Source organism: Saccostrea echinata, unplaced genomic scaffold (genome assembly GCF_033153115.1).
Source record: "Saccostrea echinata isolate AGI-Se365-2 ecotype Australia unplaced genomic scaffold, CSIRO_AGI_Sech_v1 ptg000025l, whole genome shotgun sequence".
NCBI lineage: Eukaryota > Metazoa > Mollusca > Bivalvia > Ostreida > Ostreidae > Saccostrea > Saccostrea echinata.
Window position 1 is genome coordinate 14,105,060 of NW_026889774.1, and position 17,241 is coordinate 14,122,300.

At 33.6% G+C, this 17,241-nt stretch overlaps 1 protein-coding gene across 1 annotated transcript in view; it reads right to left on the reverse strand.

The window, feature by feature from the left end:
- The window catches only part of LOC133192057 (uncharacterized), a 119,299-nt gene extending 105,482 nt beyond the window's left edge, over positions 1-13,817 (reverse strand). The window contains exon 1 of the mRNA XM_061327896.1: positions 13,140-13,817. Coding sequence (XP_061183880.1) covers positions 13,140-13,664 — 525 coding nt within the window. The 5' untranslated portion in view covers positions 13,665-13,817. The remainder of the gene's footprint in view (positions 1-13,139) is intronic.
- Positions 13,818-17,241: the final 3,424 nt, after the last annotated feature.

Sequence of the window (17,241 nt, forward strand, 5' to 3'; positions counted from 1 at the left end):
GACCGATAAAGAACTAATTTTTGGTCTGGATCGGGATTAAGAGGGAATCTCTCCTCTCTCTCTCTCTCTCTCTCTCAGACATGTAAATTGAACATTTCATAATTATAAAATATGAAATTCTGTATACATGTAAATGGTAATGTTATTCACATGTTCCAGATTTAAATCTAAAACGAATATATAATTCAAATTCAAGACGGGGGGGGGGGGGGCTTCAAAGGAATTAGATAATTTTATGAATTGCAAGGAAAAGTACGGACGTCAGTTGCATGTACATGATTATATATCATTGCATAAAATTGTGTTCATTCAGATATACTTATCCCACATATCAACAGACTTGTACAATTTTTTTATCATGTTTTTTTTTTTTTCAAAAGAAACATATAGCGTACCATTATTTCACACACTCTTTAACTCTTTGAGTATTTCACAAGAATCCAAGAATCGCCTTTTCACATCTTTTATAATTCCTTGGGTATATAGAGTATAGATCATGTGTCATAAATAATTTAACCTTTTATCAAATATATATGTAATAACCAAATCTAATCTATAGATTGATTTTCTTTCTTTTCAGTGGCAGATATCAATTTATTTATAAAGGCTTTAAAACAGTACTGTATTACAATTTTCTATCGCTTAATTCCTTTTTTGAGTGTATGTAATATTTTTTAATATCGAAAGTAAAACTCGGAAATCGGGATAATTTCGCATTCAGATCATAGAGAATAATAAATCGTCTGCATTATAGAAGGCTTATAACTATCGTATTCTGAACTTAATATACGAAATAGATAAAACTGCATGCCTGTCCATCACTATAAATGTATATTCAGTGCTTATAATATATTTACTTGAATTAGCTACCTAGCATATATATATATTATTTTTTTTTTTAGATATATTCATGTGTAAATTAACTAACTGTCAATACAGACTTACACTACACTGGCAACTTCAAACTTTACATGCACTGGAAGCGGTAACCAACGTCCTCTTAAATTTTGAAGAGTGAATATAGAACGTCTAAATATTTTGATATGGAGAGTGTATATGTCTCTAACGTCATCGATACTATTTCCGCCTTTATCTCGAAAGTTCTATTCTCACTTACAAGTCAGAGTTATCTTTCTTTGCCCATTGTCTACACACTAGGTAAATAGGGAAAATGAGGGTACCGAAAATCTGCAAAATGTGGAATCTGATTTCAAAACAAATTATATATTTAGTATTTGTAGAATAACCTCTGTTATACATAATAATATCTTGAAAAAATATTAAAAAACAAAAAAGTTGAAAATTGACCAAACACAAGTTCACTTCCGGTTCGGACAGGAAGTACCGGAAACACACGAAAACAACTTCGAAACAAAGACAATGTCATGATCTAATACCCCTGTAAATGTCACATCTTTACCTCAAACCGTTTCCGAGAAAAATTCCGAACAAAAGTCCATTTGAAAATTGGAAATTCGGCCGTAACTTCGGACAGGAAGTGAATTTTTCAAAAAACGGAATTTTATATAAACTTCATATATCAGCCTACTATCATGTGAAAAATTGTGAAAATCTATCCAACCATCTCTGAGTAATCGCGCTCACAAAATTTGGGAGGAATAATAATAATAATAATAATAATAATAATAATAATAACTAGAAGCGATCTCGTTGCAAGCAACGAGTGGGTCTTCCGTCCGAATTTTGATAAGATGAGATAAGAATTTGATTGAGATTTTCGTTCAAATATAATGATATAAATAAATTGTTAAGACAGACAATTTCGCTTCAGTAGCGTGTATCAAAATATTGATCATTACAGAGTTATAGATTAAAGACTTTCAGCCCCTCTAGGTCTGTATTTTGAGGGGCCAGGCCCTTTTTCTTTATATCATCTTAAAGCTCTCATGATTTTGAACAATTCTTGTTCAACAACTGTTCAGAAATTCATTTTTGTTTGCGAGATATTTGTAAAAGAAATATTTAGGGGCCGACCCTCCAACTCCTTAAGGGGGATTTTAGCAAAAATTAAAAGATAGCATATTGTTAAGAATATTATTTTGAACATCTTTTGTTCAGTATTGCTTATCAAAATATTTCCCACTTTCGAGATATGAAGCATCAAAGATTTAGCATTCTGGCCCCTTATGGCCCCAAATTACGAAACATATGACGTAAATATCATAATATACAGTTTTGGATTGTTAAGATAAACAATTTTTCTTCAGTAATGCATTACACAATATTGATCTTTAAAGAGTTATAGATTAATGGCTTTTGGCCCCTTTCGGTCCATAGTTTGAGGGGCCAGCCCCTTTTTCTTGATATCACCTTTCTTGAATTTAAATACTTTTTGTTCAACAAGTATTCAGAAATTCTTTTTCATTTCTGAGATATTTGCAAAAGAAATAATTAGGGGCCGGCCCTTCAACTCCTGAAAGGGGAAGTTTAGCAAAAATTGAAAGGTTGCATATTGTTAAGAACATTATTTTAAACATCTTTTATTCAATATTACTTATCAAAATATTTCCCGCTTTCGAGATATAAAACGTCAGAGATTTAGCATTCTGACCCCTTATGGCCCCTTATTACGAAACATATGACGTAAATATTATTATATATAGTTGTGGATTGTTAAGATAAACATTTTTTCTTCAGTAATGTATAACAAAATATTGATTGTTAAAGAGTTAAGGATTTAAGACTTTTGGCCCCTCTTGGCCCTTAATATGATTAGTCAGCCCTTTTTTCTTGGTATCATTGAAAAGATCTTGTAATTCTACACAATTTTTGTTATATATGTTTCAAGAAAATATTCATAGTTTTGAAGATATGATAAAAAATGTCTCGAAAATTCCTTCCTGATTCATGTCCTAAATTTCGACCCCTACCGAGCTTCCATACTAGGCACTTCCGGAAAATTTGAAAGTATAGGTGCACAACTACAACATGTCGTTTATAATCGCTGAAATTTACAGCACTCTATCTTTTGTCGTTTTTGAGTTTTTGTGTAGACAAAATGGTCACTTAAAATTCGATAAAAGGGCGATATCTTCTGACCGGAAGTGAATTTTCAAAAATAAAAAAAATTGAATAAGGTTTAGATCATGATACATCATCCCTGAAAATTTCAAGTGAATCCATCCAAGCATCTCTGAGAAATCGTCTGCACAAAATATGTAAAGAAAAAATAATAATAACTAGACGAGCTTGTTGCAAAGCAACAAATAAGTCTTCCATCTAAATTTGAAGGAGATGAGATTGAGATCGAGAGACTTCTACGATCATATGTGCAAAAATGAGCCATTTACCATTACTCTCAGGGTGACCGGAAGTGACGTCATTTTGACGACTTTTAATGGTCTCCTTAGCTGCTACTTATCATTTTGAACAACTTTGCTTCTATGATGCTATACAAACTCTCAATACTTTTTGAGATATCAGGAACACACTTTTGGCCCCTCTAGCTCCCTAATGATAGAGGCCAGGCCCTTATTGTTGGTATCTTTTGAAAGATCGTAACATTCTACACAACTTTTGTTCTATATGTTTTAACAAAATATTTACAGGTGAAAAGATATTATAGAAAAAGTGTAAGAAAATTTAAAATTCCCGATAGGACTTTTTTCGGGCCATAGCGAGCGCCGATGCGCGGCACTTCCGATAAAAATGAAACGCCTTCCGCATATCTACAGAGATAGGTCTACCATACCTGAAAGTTTCACGTTTCTAACTAAAGCCGTATATGAGAACATCTGCGGACAACCCGACCCTTCGAAAACCATTAAATCGGCAATATCTCCGGACCGGAAGTGACGTCATCAAAACAGAAAAAAACGCATAAGGTTCAACTGATGTTACATATGTCCTGAAAGTTTCATGGAAATCCATCGAGCCGTTTTTGAGAAATCGCGTGCACAAAATCGGTAAGAAAAAAAAACAATAATAATAACTAGATGCAATCTCGTTGCGAGCAACGAGTGGGTCTTCCGTCCGATTTTTGATAAGATGAGATAAGAATTTGACTGAGACTTTCTTTCAAATATAATGATATAAATAAATTGTTAAGACGAACAATTTTGCTTCAGTAATCTATAACAAAATGTTGATCATTAAAGATTATAGATTAAAGACTTTCGGCCCGTCTTGGTCCCTATTTTGAGGGGCCAGCCCTATTTTCTTGATATCTTCTTACAGCTCTCATGATTTTGAACACTTTTTTTTCAACAACTATTCTACATTTTTTTTTTCGTTTCCGAAATATCTGCAAAAGAAATAATAGGGGCCGGCCCTTCAACTCCTTAATGGGAACGTTTAGCAAAAATTGAAAGGTAACATATTGTTCAGAACGTTATTGTGAGCATCTTTTATTCAATATTGCTTATCAAGATATTTCCCACTTTCGAGATATAAAGCGTCAAATATTTAGCATTCTGGCCCCTATTGTCCCCTTATAACGTAACATATGATGCCAACAACGTTATATAGTTAAGGAGTGTGAAGATGATCTATTCTGCCTTAGTAATGTATTACAAAATATTGATCGTTTTGAGTTATTGATGAAAGACTTTCGGCCCCTATCAGCCCTTATTTTGAGGGGTAAGTCCCTTTTTCTTGATATCACCTTAAAGCTCTTATGATTTTGAACACTTTTTGTTCAACAACTATTCAGAAATTCTTTTTCGTTTCCGAGATATATGCAAAAGAAATATTTAGGGGCCGGCCCTTCAACTCCTTAATGGAGACGTTTAGCAAAAATTGAAAGGTTACATATTGTTCAGAACATTATTGTGAACATCTTTTATTCAATATTGCTTATCAAAATATTTCCCACTTTTGAGATATAAAGCGTCAAAGATTTAGTATTTCTGTCCCTCATGACCCCTATTTATGTAACATGTGATTTGAATAACATAATATATAGTTGTAGTTTGCTCAGATAAACATTTTTGCTGCAGTAATATTTTACAAAATATTGATCGTTAAAGAGTTATTGATGAAAGACTTTCGGCCCCTTTCGGCCCCGATTTTGAGGGGCCAGCCCCTTTTCTTGATTTCACCTTAAAGCTCTAATGATTTTGAACACATTTTGTTCAACAACTATTCAGAAATTCTTTTTCGTTACTGAGATATATGCAAAAGAAATATTTAGGGGCCGGCCCTTCAACTCCTTAATGGGGATGTTTAGCAAATATTGAAAGGTTGGATATTGTTTAGAACATTATTTTGAACATCTTTTGTTCAATATTGCTTATCAAAATATTTCCCACTTTCGAGATATAAAGCGTCAGAGATTAAGCATTCTGGCCCCATATGGCCCCTAATTATGTAACATATGAGATTTTTATTATAATATATAGTTGTAGATTGTTCAGATAAACATTTTTGCTTCAGTAATGTATAACAAAATATTGATCGTTAAAGAGTTATGGATTTAAGACTTTTTGCCACTTTTGGCCCCTAATGTGATGAGTCAGCCCTTTTTTCTTGACATCATATAAAAGATCTAGTAATTCTGCACAATTTCTGTTCAATGTGTTTTAAGAAAATATTTATAGTTTTGAAGATATGATAAAAAATGTCTCGAAAATTCACTCCTGATTCATGTCCTAAATTTTGACCCCTACCGAGCTTCCATACTAGGCACTTCCAGAAAATTTGAAAACTGAGGTGCACAACTAGAACATGTCCTCTATTATCACTGAAAATTTCAGCACTCTATCTTTTGTCGTTTTTGAGTTTTTGTGTAGACAAAATGGTCACTAAAAATTCGATTAAAGGGCGATAACTTCCGACCGGAAGTGAATTTCCAAAAAATAAAAAAAAATGAATAAGGTTTAGATCATGATACATCATCTCTGAAAATTTCAAGTGAATCCATCCAATCATCTCTGAGAAATCGTCTGCACAAAATTTGGACAGAAAAAAATAATAATAATAATAATAAAAGTGAAAAAGAAACAATAGAATAATAGAAGGGTCTTCCGTTGGAGACGGAAGACCCTAATAAAAAGAAACAATACAATCACTATAAGTCTTCCGTTGTGAACGGAAGACTTAATAAAAAGAAACAATACAATCACTATAGGTCATCCGTTGTGAACGGAAGACCTAATAATAAAAAGAAACAATACAAACACTATAAGTCTTCCGTTGTGAACGGAAGACTTAATAAAAAGAAACAATACAAACACTATAAGTCTTCCGTTGTGAACGGAAGACTTAACTAGATGCGATCTCGTTGCGAGCAACGAGTGGGTCTTCCGTCCGATTTTCGATAAATGGGATAAGAATTTGACTCAGATTTTCGTGAAAAAATAATGATATAAATGAATTGTTAAGGCAAACATTTTTCCTTCAGTAATGTGTGACAAAATATTGATCATTAAAAAGATATGGATTAAAAACTTTCGGCCTTTCTTGGCCCCTTATATGAGTGGTCAGACCCTTTTTCTTGATATCATCTTAAAGCTTTCATGATTTTGAACACTTTTTGTTCAACAACCATTCAGAAATTCTTTTTCGTTTCCGAGATATATGCGAAAGAAATATTAAGAACCGGTCCTTTAAGTCCTAAATGGGGACGTCTAGGAAAAATTGAAAGATCGCATATTATTAAGAATTCAATGTTATTTTGAACGTCTTTTGTTCAATATTGGTTATCAAAATATTCTTCCTTATCAAGATTTATTGCGCCAATAATTATGCAATCTGACCCCTAATGACCCCTTATTGCATAAGATATGATGTAAACACCATGTTATATAGTTAAAGAGTGTGAAGACGAACTATTTCCTTCAGTAATATATTACAAAATATAGATCATTAAAGAGTTATCCATGATTAAATACTTTTGGCCCCTCTGGACCCCTATTTGAAGGGATCAGACCCTTTTCCTTGATATCACATTAAAGCTCTCATGATTTTGAACACTTTCTGTTAAACAACTATTCAGTAATTCTGTTTCGTTTCCGAGATATATGCAAAGTATATATTTAGGTGCCAGTCCTTCAACTCCTTAATTGGGACGTTTAGCAAAAATCGAAAGGTTACATATTGTTCAGAACATTATTTTGAACATCTTTTATTCAATAATGCTTATCAAAATATTTCCCACTTTCGAGATATAAAGTGCCAAAGATTTGGCATTCTGGCCCCTTATGGTCCCTAATTATGTAACATGTAATGTGAATATCATAATATATACTAGTTGAAGATTGTTGAGATAAACATTTTTGCTTCAGTAATGAATTACAAAATATTGATCCTTAAAGAGTTATTGATTAAAAACTTTCGGCCCCTCTCCGCCCCTATTTTGAGGGGCCAGCCCCTTTTTCTACATACCACTTTAAAGCTCTTGTCATTTTGAACACTTTTTGTTCAACAACTATTCAGAAATTCTTTTTCGTTTCCGAGATATATGCAAAAGATATATTTAGGGGCCAGTCCTTCAACTCCTTAATGGGGACGTTTAGCAAAAATCGAAAGGTCAGATATTGTTTAGAACATTATTTTGAACATATTTTATTCAATATTGCTTATCAAAATATTTCCCACTTTCGAGATATAGAGTGCCAAAGATTTGGCATTCTGGCCCCTTCTGGTCCCCAGTTATGTACCATACGCCAAAAAAATCATAATATATAGTTGTAAATTGTTAAGATAAATATTTTTGCTTCAGTAATGTATGCCAAAATACTAGTAATGCTTGTTTAAGAGTTATCGATTAAAGAATTTTGGCCCCTATCGACCCCTAATGTGATGAGTCAGCGCTTTTTTCATGATATCATGTTACAGATCTTGTCATTCTGCACAAAGTTTGTTCAATATGTTTTAACAAAATAATTATACTTTAAAAGATATGACACAAAATGTCTCAAAAATTCACTCACGATTCGTGTCCTAAATTTCGACCCCTACCGAGCCTCCATACTAGGCACTTCCGGAAAATATCTAAACCCAGGTGCATAATGGCAACATGTCCTCTATCATCACTGAAAATTTCAGCGCTCTAGCTTAAGCCGTTTTTGAGTTCCATCGCAGACAAGGAGGTCCTCTGAATTTAATAGAAGAGCGATAACTTCCGACCGGAAGTGATTTTCAAAAAACGATATTGCCGGAATTAACTTCAGATGTCAACGCATCTACCATGAAAATTTGAATAAAATCGAACAAACCATCTCCGAGAAATCTTCTGCACAAATTTTGTAAAGAAAAAAAAGAATAATAACTAGATGCGATCTCGTTGCGAGCAACGAGTGGGTCTTCCGTCCAATTTTCGATAAGATGAGATAAGAATTTGACTGAGATTTTCGTTAAAACATAGTTATATCAATAAATTCTTAAGACAAACAATTTCCCTTCAGTAATGTGTAATAAAATATTGATCAATAAAAAGTTATAGATTAAACACTTCCGGCCCGTCTTGGCCCCTTACATGAGTGGTCAGCCCCTTTTTCTTGATATCATCTTAAAGCTCTCATGATTTTGAACACTTTTTGTTCAACAACTATTCAGATATTCTTTTTCGTTTCCGAGATATATGCAAAAGAAATATTAAGGGCCGACCCTTAAAGTCCTAAACGGGGACGTCTAGCAAAAATTGAATGATTGCATATTATTAAGAATATTATTTTGAACGTCTTTTGTTTAAATATTGGTTATCAAAATATTCTTCCTTTTCAAGATTTACTGCACCAAAGATTATACAATCTGACCCCTAATTATCCCTTATTGCATAAGATATGATGTAAACACCATGTTATATAGTTAAAGAGTGTGAATATGAACTATTTCGCTTCAGTAATATATTACAAAATATTGATCCTTAAATAGTTATTGATTTAAGACTTTCGGCCCCTCTCGACCCCTATTGTGAGGGGCCAGCCCATTTTTCTTCATACTACTTTAAAGCTCTTATGGTTTTGAACACCTTTTGTTCAACAACTATTCAGAAATTCTTTTCCGTTTCCGAGATATATGCAAAAGATATATTTAGGGGCCAGCCCTTCAACTCCTTAATGGGGACGTTTAGCAAAAATCGAAAGGTTACTTACTGTTTAGAACATTATTTTGAACATCTTTTATTCAATATTGCTTATCAAAACATTTCCCACTTTCGAGATATAAAGTGCCAAAGATTTGGCCTTCTGGCCCCTAAATATATAACATGTGATGTGAATATCATAATATATAGTTGGAAATTTTTAAGGTAAACATTTTTGCTTCAGTAATGAATTGCAAAACATTGATCGTTAAAACGTTATTGATTAAAGATTTTTGGCCCCTCTCAGCCCCTATTTTGAGGGGCCAGTCCCTTTTTCTTCATACTACTTTAAAGCTCTTATGATTTTGAACACTTTTTGTTCAACAACTATTCAGAAATTCTTTTTCGTTTCCGAGATATAAGCAAAAGATATATTTAGGGGCCAGCCCTTCAACTCCTTAATGAGGACGTTTAGCAAAAATCGAAAAGTTAAATATTGTTTAAAACATTATTTTGAACATCTTTTATTCAACATTGCTTATTAAAATATTTCCCACTTTCGAGATATAGAGTGCCAATGATTTGGTATTCTGGCCCCTTATGGCCCCTAATTATGTAACATATGACATATTTTTTATAATATATAGTTGTAAATTGTTAAGATAAACATTTTTGTTTCAGTAATGAATTGCAAAATATTGATGGTTAAAAAGTTATTGATTAAAGACTTGTGGCCCCTCTCGGCCCCTATTTTGAGGGGCCAGCCCATTTTTCTTCATACCACTTTAAAGATCTTATGATTTTGAACACTTTTTGTTCAACAACTATTCAGAAATTCTTTTTCGTTTCCAGGATGTATGCAAAAGATATATTTAGGGGCCAGCCCTTCAACTCCTTAATGGGGACGTTTAACAAAAATCGAAAGGTTAAATATTGTTTAGAACATTATTTTGAACATCTTTTATTCAGCATTGCTGATCAAAATATTTCCCACTTTCGAGATATAGAATGCCAATGATTTGGTATTCTGGCCCCTTATGGCCCCTAATTATGTAACATATGACATACATTTTATAATATACAGTTGTAAATTGTTAAGATAACATTTTTGTTTCAGTAATGAATTGCAAAATATTGATTGTTAAAAAGTTATTGATTAAAGACTTTTGGCCCCTCTCAGCCCCTATTTTGAGGGGCCAGTCCCTTTTTCTTCATACCACTTTAAAGCTCTTATGATTTTAAACACTTTTTGTTCAACAACTATTCAGAAATTCTTTTTCGTTTCCGAGCTATGTGCAAAGGATATATTTAGGGGCCAGTCCTTCAACTCCTTAATGGGGACGTTTAGCATAAATCGAAAGATTAAATGTTGTTTAGAACATTATTTTTCCACTGTGGTCACATGACATATGACCTCATTCCTAATGTAAATAAACCAGACGACAACAAATATGCCAATCAGTTGTAAAATGCGCCTATAAATTGACTGTTTGTGACATTTTTACAATGCAAGGTATGAGGACTGTTACAGGTAAAGTTTAAAAATGTGTCCATCCAATGTAATTTTTGATAACTTACAAGACTTTGCAACATTTTAAGATCTAAAGCAAAAGTAATGACAACGAGGGATAACGAATCTTTTTCTAAAAATTTCTGGCCACCAGGCGTTGCCTATAGCAAGTGAATTTATGAATAAAGGGATACCCCGGTACCGTAGAACCACCGGTATCGTAGGAATGGAGTATACAAAACATTCGCAAGGTTCAGTATATTAAACTTTTTATCTATATAAAACAAATACTATTAACTGCAAACTTTGATTCAAATATGTACATGCCAATTGCAAGTCATCCATGGAAGATTCCATATGTATATCGTCCATTTTTTCATTGTTTATTGACAATACGTCGTCGATATATCTAAATGTCGAGTTCAAGGCCACAGCAAGTGTTTTCTTTTCACGTACAAGATTTTGAACAAATTCTGCTTCATATGAATACAAAACAAGAGGCCCATGGGCCACATCGCTCACCTAAGTAGCTTTGGCCATGCTGTTCTTTACCAGATTTCCCCCTTTTAATATACCTATTGTGGTCCCGCCCTACCCCCGGGGTTCATGATTTCAACAATTTACAACCTGCACTACCTCAGGATGCTTCCAAATATTGGTCCAGTGGTTCTTGAAAAGAAGATTTTTTAATATTTTTCTTATATATTTCAATGTAATACTTGGATTTCATATTATGTCCCGCCCTACCCCCGGGGGTCATGATTTGAACAATGGATGCTTCCACTTAAGTTTCAGCTTTTCTGGCCAAGTTGTTCTTGAGAAGAAGATTTTTAAAGATTTTTCTGATATATTTCAATATAAAACTTGGATTCCCTATTGTGGCCCCGCCCTACCCCCGAGGGTCACGATTTTAACAATTATCCCAATTAACTATTTTAACAATTATCCCAATTAACTATCCCAGGATGCTTCCACATAAGTTTCAGCTTTTCTGGCCCAGTGGTTCTTGAGAAGAAGATTTTTTAATGACCCCACCCTATTTTTGTCTTTTCTTGATTATCTCCCCTTGTAAAGGGAAATGGCCCTTTATTTTAACAATGTACACCCCCCTTCACCCAAGGATACTTTGTACCAACTTTGGTTAAAATTGGCCCAGTGGTTCTTGAGAAGAAGTTGAAAATGTGAAAAGTTTACAGACGGACGGACGACGGACAGACGGACGGACGACGGACAACGGGTGATCAGAAAAGCTCACTTGAGCTTTCAGCTCAGGTGAGCTAAATAGGTCTGCTAATAACGGGGCGCAATTGATACCCATGGAAATTCCAATAAATTGTTGGAAGACCTGATCTCTTAAAACCATATATATATTGTCAATCAGAAATTCAAGCATCTTTTAATATCAATTTCAGAGTACATGTGTTTACAATCAGAATGTTTTTTAACAAAATAATTTTGCAAATGACCAATGAGAAGATAAGTAAATTTACGAGTTCCATTTTTATTGAAAAAGCAGCTGTTAATGATATCAAAAAGCCTGGACTTTAATTTATCGTGTGGAATGGTTGTATATAAAGTTGAAAAGTCGTAAGTTTTTATGTTGTTGATTTTGGTAAAATTTTGTGATTTAAAATTTTCCAAAAGTTCCATGGAATTTTTAAGTATCCACATCTGATTTAACCACTTCTCGAATATATAGTTTCACAGTACTCCTGAAGTTTCTCCTTCACTGCTGTTAATATTTTAGTGAGGAATAAAGAAAGAGGCTTGGTAGAACATTTACTGGAACCCGCTAAGTATCTTTGTTTGTTAGGATTTGTATGAAGTTTCAGAATCAAATATAAATATGGTAATTCAAATTCATTTTGGTTGTTGGGAATATTAAAAATATTCCAGTTTGTTCAAATCATGTCCCAGGGGATAGTGAGACTACAATAGATATGGAAGCACCCTCAGGTTATATAGAATCAAGTTTGTTCAAAACATGACCTCAAGGGGTCGGATGGGGCCACAATGGGCGTTCAAAGTTTTACATTAAAATGCACAGGAAAAATCTTTTTAAATCTTTTTCTCAAGAACAGCAAAGCTTTGATTAGTTATAATGAAATGGAAGCATCCTCGGGTAGTGTAGAATCAAATTTTTCAAATCATGACTCCCAGGGGAAGAGTGGGGCCACAATAGGGGATCAAAGTTACACAAAAGAATATAGAAGATGTATCAATAAATTTTTTTTCTCAAGAACATCAAAGCTAGGATGTCATATTGATTCAGAAGCATCCTCAGGTAGTGTTAACGTTCAAATAATGTCCCCTAGAATAGGACAAGCCCCCCCCCCCCAAAAAAAAAAATAAAACAACCTTGCAATACCATACTGATTTTTGCCAAAATGCTCAGGTGAGCGATGTTGCCTTTGGAAGCAAAATAAAATTCTCAAGGATCTGCATATGTCAAAATACAAGTGATATCAAATCACTATAATATAAATTACTAAGTGAGATCAAATGATATATTATAAGGTGGGCTAAAGTGCTAAAAATGAAAAGAATATTGAACAAAAGAAGTTCAGAATTATATCTTGACAATAAACTCTTCAAATTTTGCTCAATAATAATGGTTCTATTTAGGACTTGAAAGATACATACCCCTGATCTTCCTCCACCGAGACAGTCATTCACACCATCCAAATTCAGGTCGGCGTTACAGTTTATACCAAACAATTCATGATCGGAATAATGTCTCCATAATTCTTTCCCGTTTCTGCCATCAAGGGCAATCATGCCACCAAAGCAAGGATACGTACCGTTAAAATAGATATCACAAACAATTCTCGGTATAAAATATCCATCCACGCCTGTTGCAAAACCAAATGCAATGTCCAGAATTCCATCTTGATTAACATCTAATAATCTAAACGCGGATTCAGTAAGCAGCTTTGGTAATGATGTTATCCACACATCTTCAACCTCAATATGGTTACATCCTTTAATATTTAACTTTTCGATATAAATTTCTTTCGGTATTTTTTTTAAATGAATTTTTTTCTGCAAGAAGTCAACAAATACAAGCGTCAGGATGATGACAGAAATGCTACAGATCAAAAGGATTATATTTCGAAGATTTATTCCTTTGTATGAAGTGGACTTTTTATTTTTGGGGAAAACGAACATTTTTGGTAAATTGTTGCTTTTTGCCGGATTTTCCTGAAAAACTTCGTCTTTCTCTACATCTCTTTGCGTCTGCCAGTTTCTTAGATTTGGTGGGAGTTCACAACTTTCCGCAAAATTTCCACCCGATTTGTCTGTTTTGTTTTCTTTTGCATGCTTTGAATTGGAATATGAATGAGCTGAAAGAAAAAGGCGTTATTACGCCTATCAAAAAGGCGTTTTTACGCCTATCAAAAAGGCGTTATTACGCCTTTTCAAAAGGCGTTATTATGCCTTTGCAAAAGGATCCCGAAAAGCTATTTCAAATTTTTGATATTCAGTCAAGCCTTAGATGTACTGAGATATGGTTTAATTTGACCCCACTAAATGTTTTCAACAAGGAAAATATTTAACAATAGACCCATGAGTCATAAAGCTCTACTTTCAAAATACAATTCGGCAACTCTCCAATTTATGATATAATTGCATAGGTATCTAGCTACATATACATTTGCACCAACATGTTTTCCTCATTTTGTCATATCACAATTGCATCTATGCACATTATTAGTGCAAAATTCAACTGCAAACTCTTTATGAGGGAGTCAAAAGACACGCTGATATTGTGCCGTCAAACACCGCTGCTCTGACGTCTAAAGACATAGCCCCCCCCCCCCCTTAAAGATAAAATCTTATATTTGAGCCCCAAAAAGTGAGAAAAAATTCGGAAATTCTTTGGATTGAATCCAGATCGCCCACGTGAAAATTCAACATGCTAACCATTACGCTATCAAACATCATCGCTTAAAATTGAAAAATGATAAATATTCAGAGTATGGGTAAATCAATTTTTAAACAAACTACATATTTAGCATTCTTGTAAGACTCTTTATTAAGCCTATCAACATCATAAAAAAATAATGAAAACCAAAAAAGCTCAAAAAATTACCCTTTTTAAATCACTTCCTGTGACGACCGGAAGTGACGACGACACACGAAATGTTTCCATCACACATCTACAAACCAAATTCTATCATACCTGAAAGTTTCAGACTCCTACCTTTAACAGTTTCTGAGAACATTCATGGACTAGATTTTTAGTGGAAAAAGTGAAAAATCGTAATAATTCCCGACCGGAAGTAACTTTTTCCGAACTTTTTCAATATTTCAAAATGGCATGAGATAACAAATCATTCCTGAAAATTTGGCTGAAAATGAATGAGTAGTTTTTGAGATATCGCGATTTGAAAAGGTCAAAAAAATAAAAATGAAAAATAATAATAATAATAATAATAACTAGATACTTATTGCGTAGGCAATAACAGGTCTTCCGTTTTCTTGACTTCTTCGAAAAAAAACCACAATCTTGTCAATAAAATTACTCTAAATAATTAACAAAAGTTATCTCAAGGCTTCCAAAGATATGTAAATACAAATAAAAACAAACGGATATACTTTCCTGTTTTCTTTATGTACTTCATCATGAACAAAAGTGCTCCAAACGAATAAAATGTTCATTCTACACTTAAATTATTCACAACTGATCCTCCCTAAAAGTTTCCATGAAAAACTACTCATGTTTGAGACAACTTCCGGTTTTTCGGTTAGCACTTCCGCTGAAAATAAATTGCAAGGTTATGGTCTATCTAACATCCGCATTAGCCAAACATTTCTGTAAAAAGAAAAAAAACTTTAAAAATTCACTTTCTTTCATCGCTTCCTGTCACTACCGGAAGTGACGGCAACGTACGATTTTTACATGATGTAGATAAACTGAGGACTGACTATCAGTTCTGAAAGTTTTAGACTTCAGTCAAGTACTGTTTTTGAGCAATTAGGTGAACAAAATCTCAATTTGAGGACAGAATTGCTATTTTTAACTTTCCCAAAAATATCACTATTGATAAAGTTTCTGAAATGATTTTTACATATATTATTGAGACTACAATTGTCTAGTGTGAAGTCAACAATCTTAGGAAAATGCACTTCCGGTCGCGTGTTTTTCTCTTATAACCGGAAGTTGTCGTTTTTTGTTTCCAGTGAGACCAACACATATTAAAACTGTGAAAGAAATTCAATTATATGATGCAAGTTTTATTTCAAAAGAGAAAAGTTGAAATTTTTGATTTCTTTGATCACTTCCTGTAACGACCGGAAGTGACGGCTGACGCTAATAATTCAAAGGGTTTTGCCTACTCATTAAGTTCTATTACTTATATAAGTTTGGTGTCTTAATCTCTTACCGTTTCTGAGATCTCACTTTGACAAGTTCTTATTTTGCGGACAGTAAAACACGCGACCGGAAGTGATTTTTACCAAGATATTTGACGTTACTCTAGACATTTGCAGTCTAAATAACATATCTTAAAATCATTTCAAATACTTCATCTATAAGCGATATTTATGGGAAAGTTAAATACTCAAATTATGTAGTTTTTCGCTTATAACCGGAAGTTGACGTTTTTGTTTCCGGTGAGACCAACATATTTCGAAACTGCAAAACAGATGCAATAATGTGATGCGAGAATTAATTAAAATAAGAAAAGTTGAAATTTTCGATTTATTTGGTCACTTCCTGTGACGACCGGAAGTGACGGCTGACAAATTTAAACATGTTCCACAAACGTACTTGTCATGATCTATAATCCTTGAAAGTTTGGTGTCTTAATCTTTTACCCTTTCTGAGAAAACGTCCGGACATGAACTCTTTTGAAAAAACGGAAATCGGACATATCTGACGACCGGAAGTGAATTTTGCAAAATCCTTCAAAATGTTTTTAGTTTATTTTATTTGTCATAATCCCTGAAAGTTTCAAGAAAATCCATCGAGCCATCTCTGAGAAATCGCTTGGACAAAAAATGGGGAAAAAAAAAATAATAATAATAAACAGTACAATCACTATAAGGTCTTCCGACTGAAACGGAAGACCTTAATAACTAGAAACTCATTGCGAGCAATGAGAGGTCTTCCGTCCGATTCTGAAAAAAAGAAAACTCAAGCTGAAAAAGTGATAACAGAAATTCAGACACTCTGGAGATTTAACCCTGGTCGTCCAACGTGCTAACAATTAACCATTCCTTTTTTGCATCACTTCCTGTCACGACCGGAAATAACGGCGATACAAGGATTCTGTCACGATTCAAATAAACTGGTGACTGACTATCAGTCCTGAAAGTTTTAGACTTCAGTCGTTTACTGTTGCCGAGCAATAGACCGGAAGTTGACGTTTTTTTCCCGGTGGAATCTAACATATTTCAAAACAGCGAAAGAGAGGCAATAAAGTGATGCAAATTCTAGTTAAAAAAAGGAAGAGAAATAATATGAGCGCATCCTCTGATTCTAAAAAATAAAACAGGTTTTGTAATCCTCAGAAATAGTTCTATCATTTAATAGTTGCATATTTAAGATCAGAGGTTACGTCCTATATTAAATATCGAAAAATAGCTTTAAAAATTGGCTGTTTTGTAGAAATTTTCAGATACGAGGAAAATGACACATTTCATGACGTCATAATGCATAGGGTAGCCAGAAAATTACGTCATTTTTTATATATACGCAGTCATCAAAGGTCTAATTAATATTTAATGCATTGTCAACTAA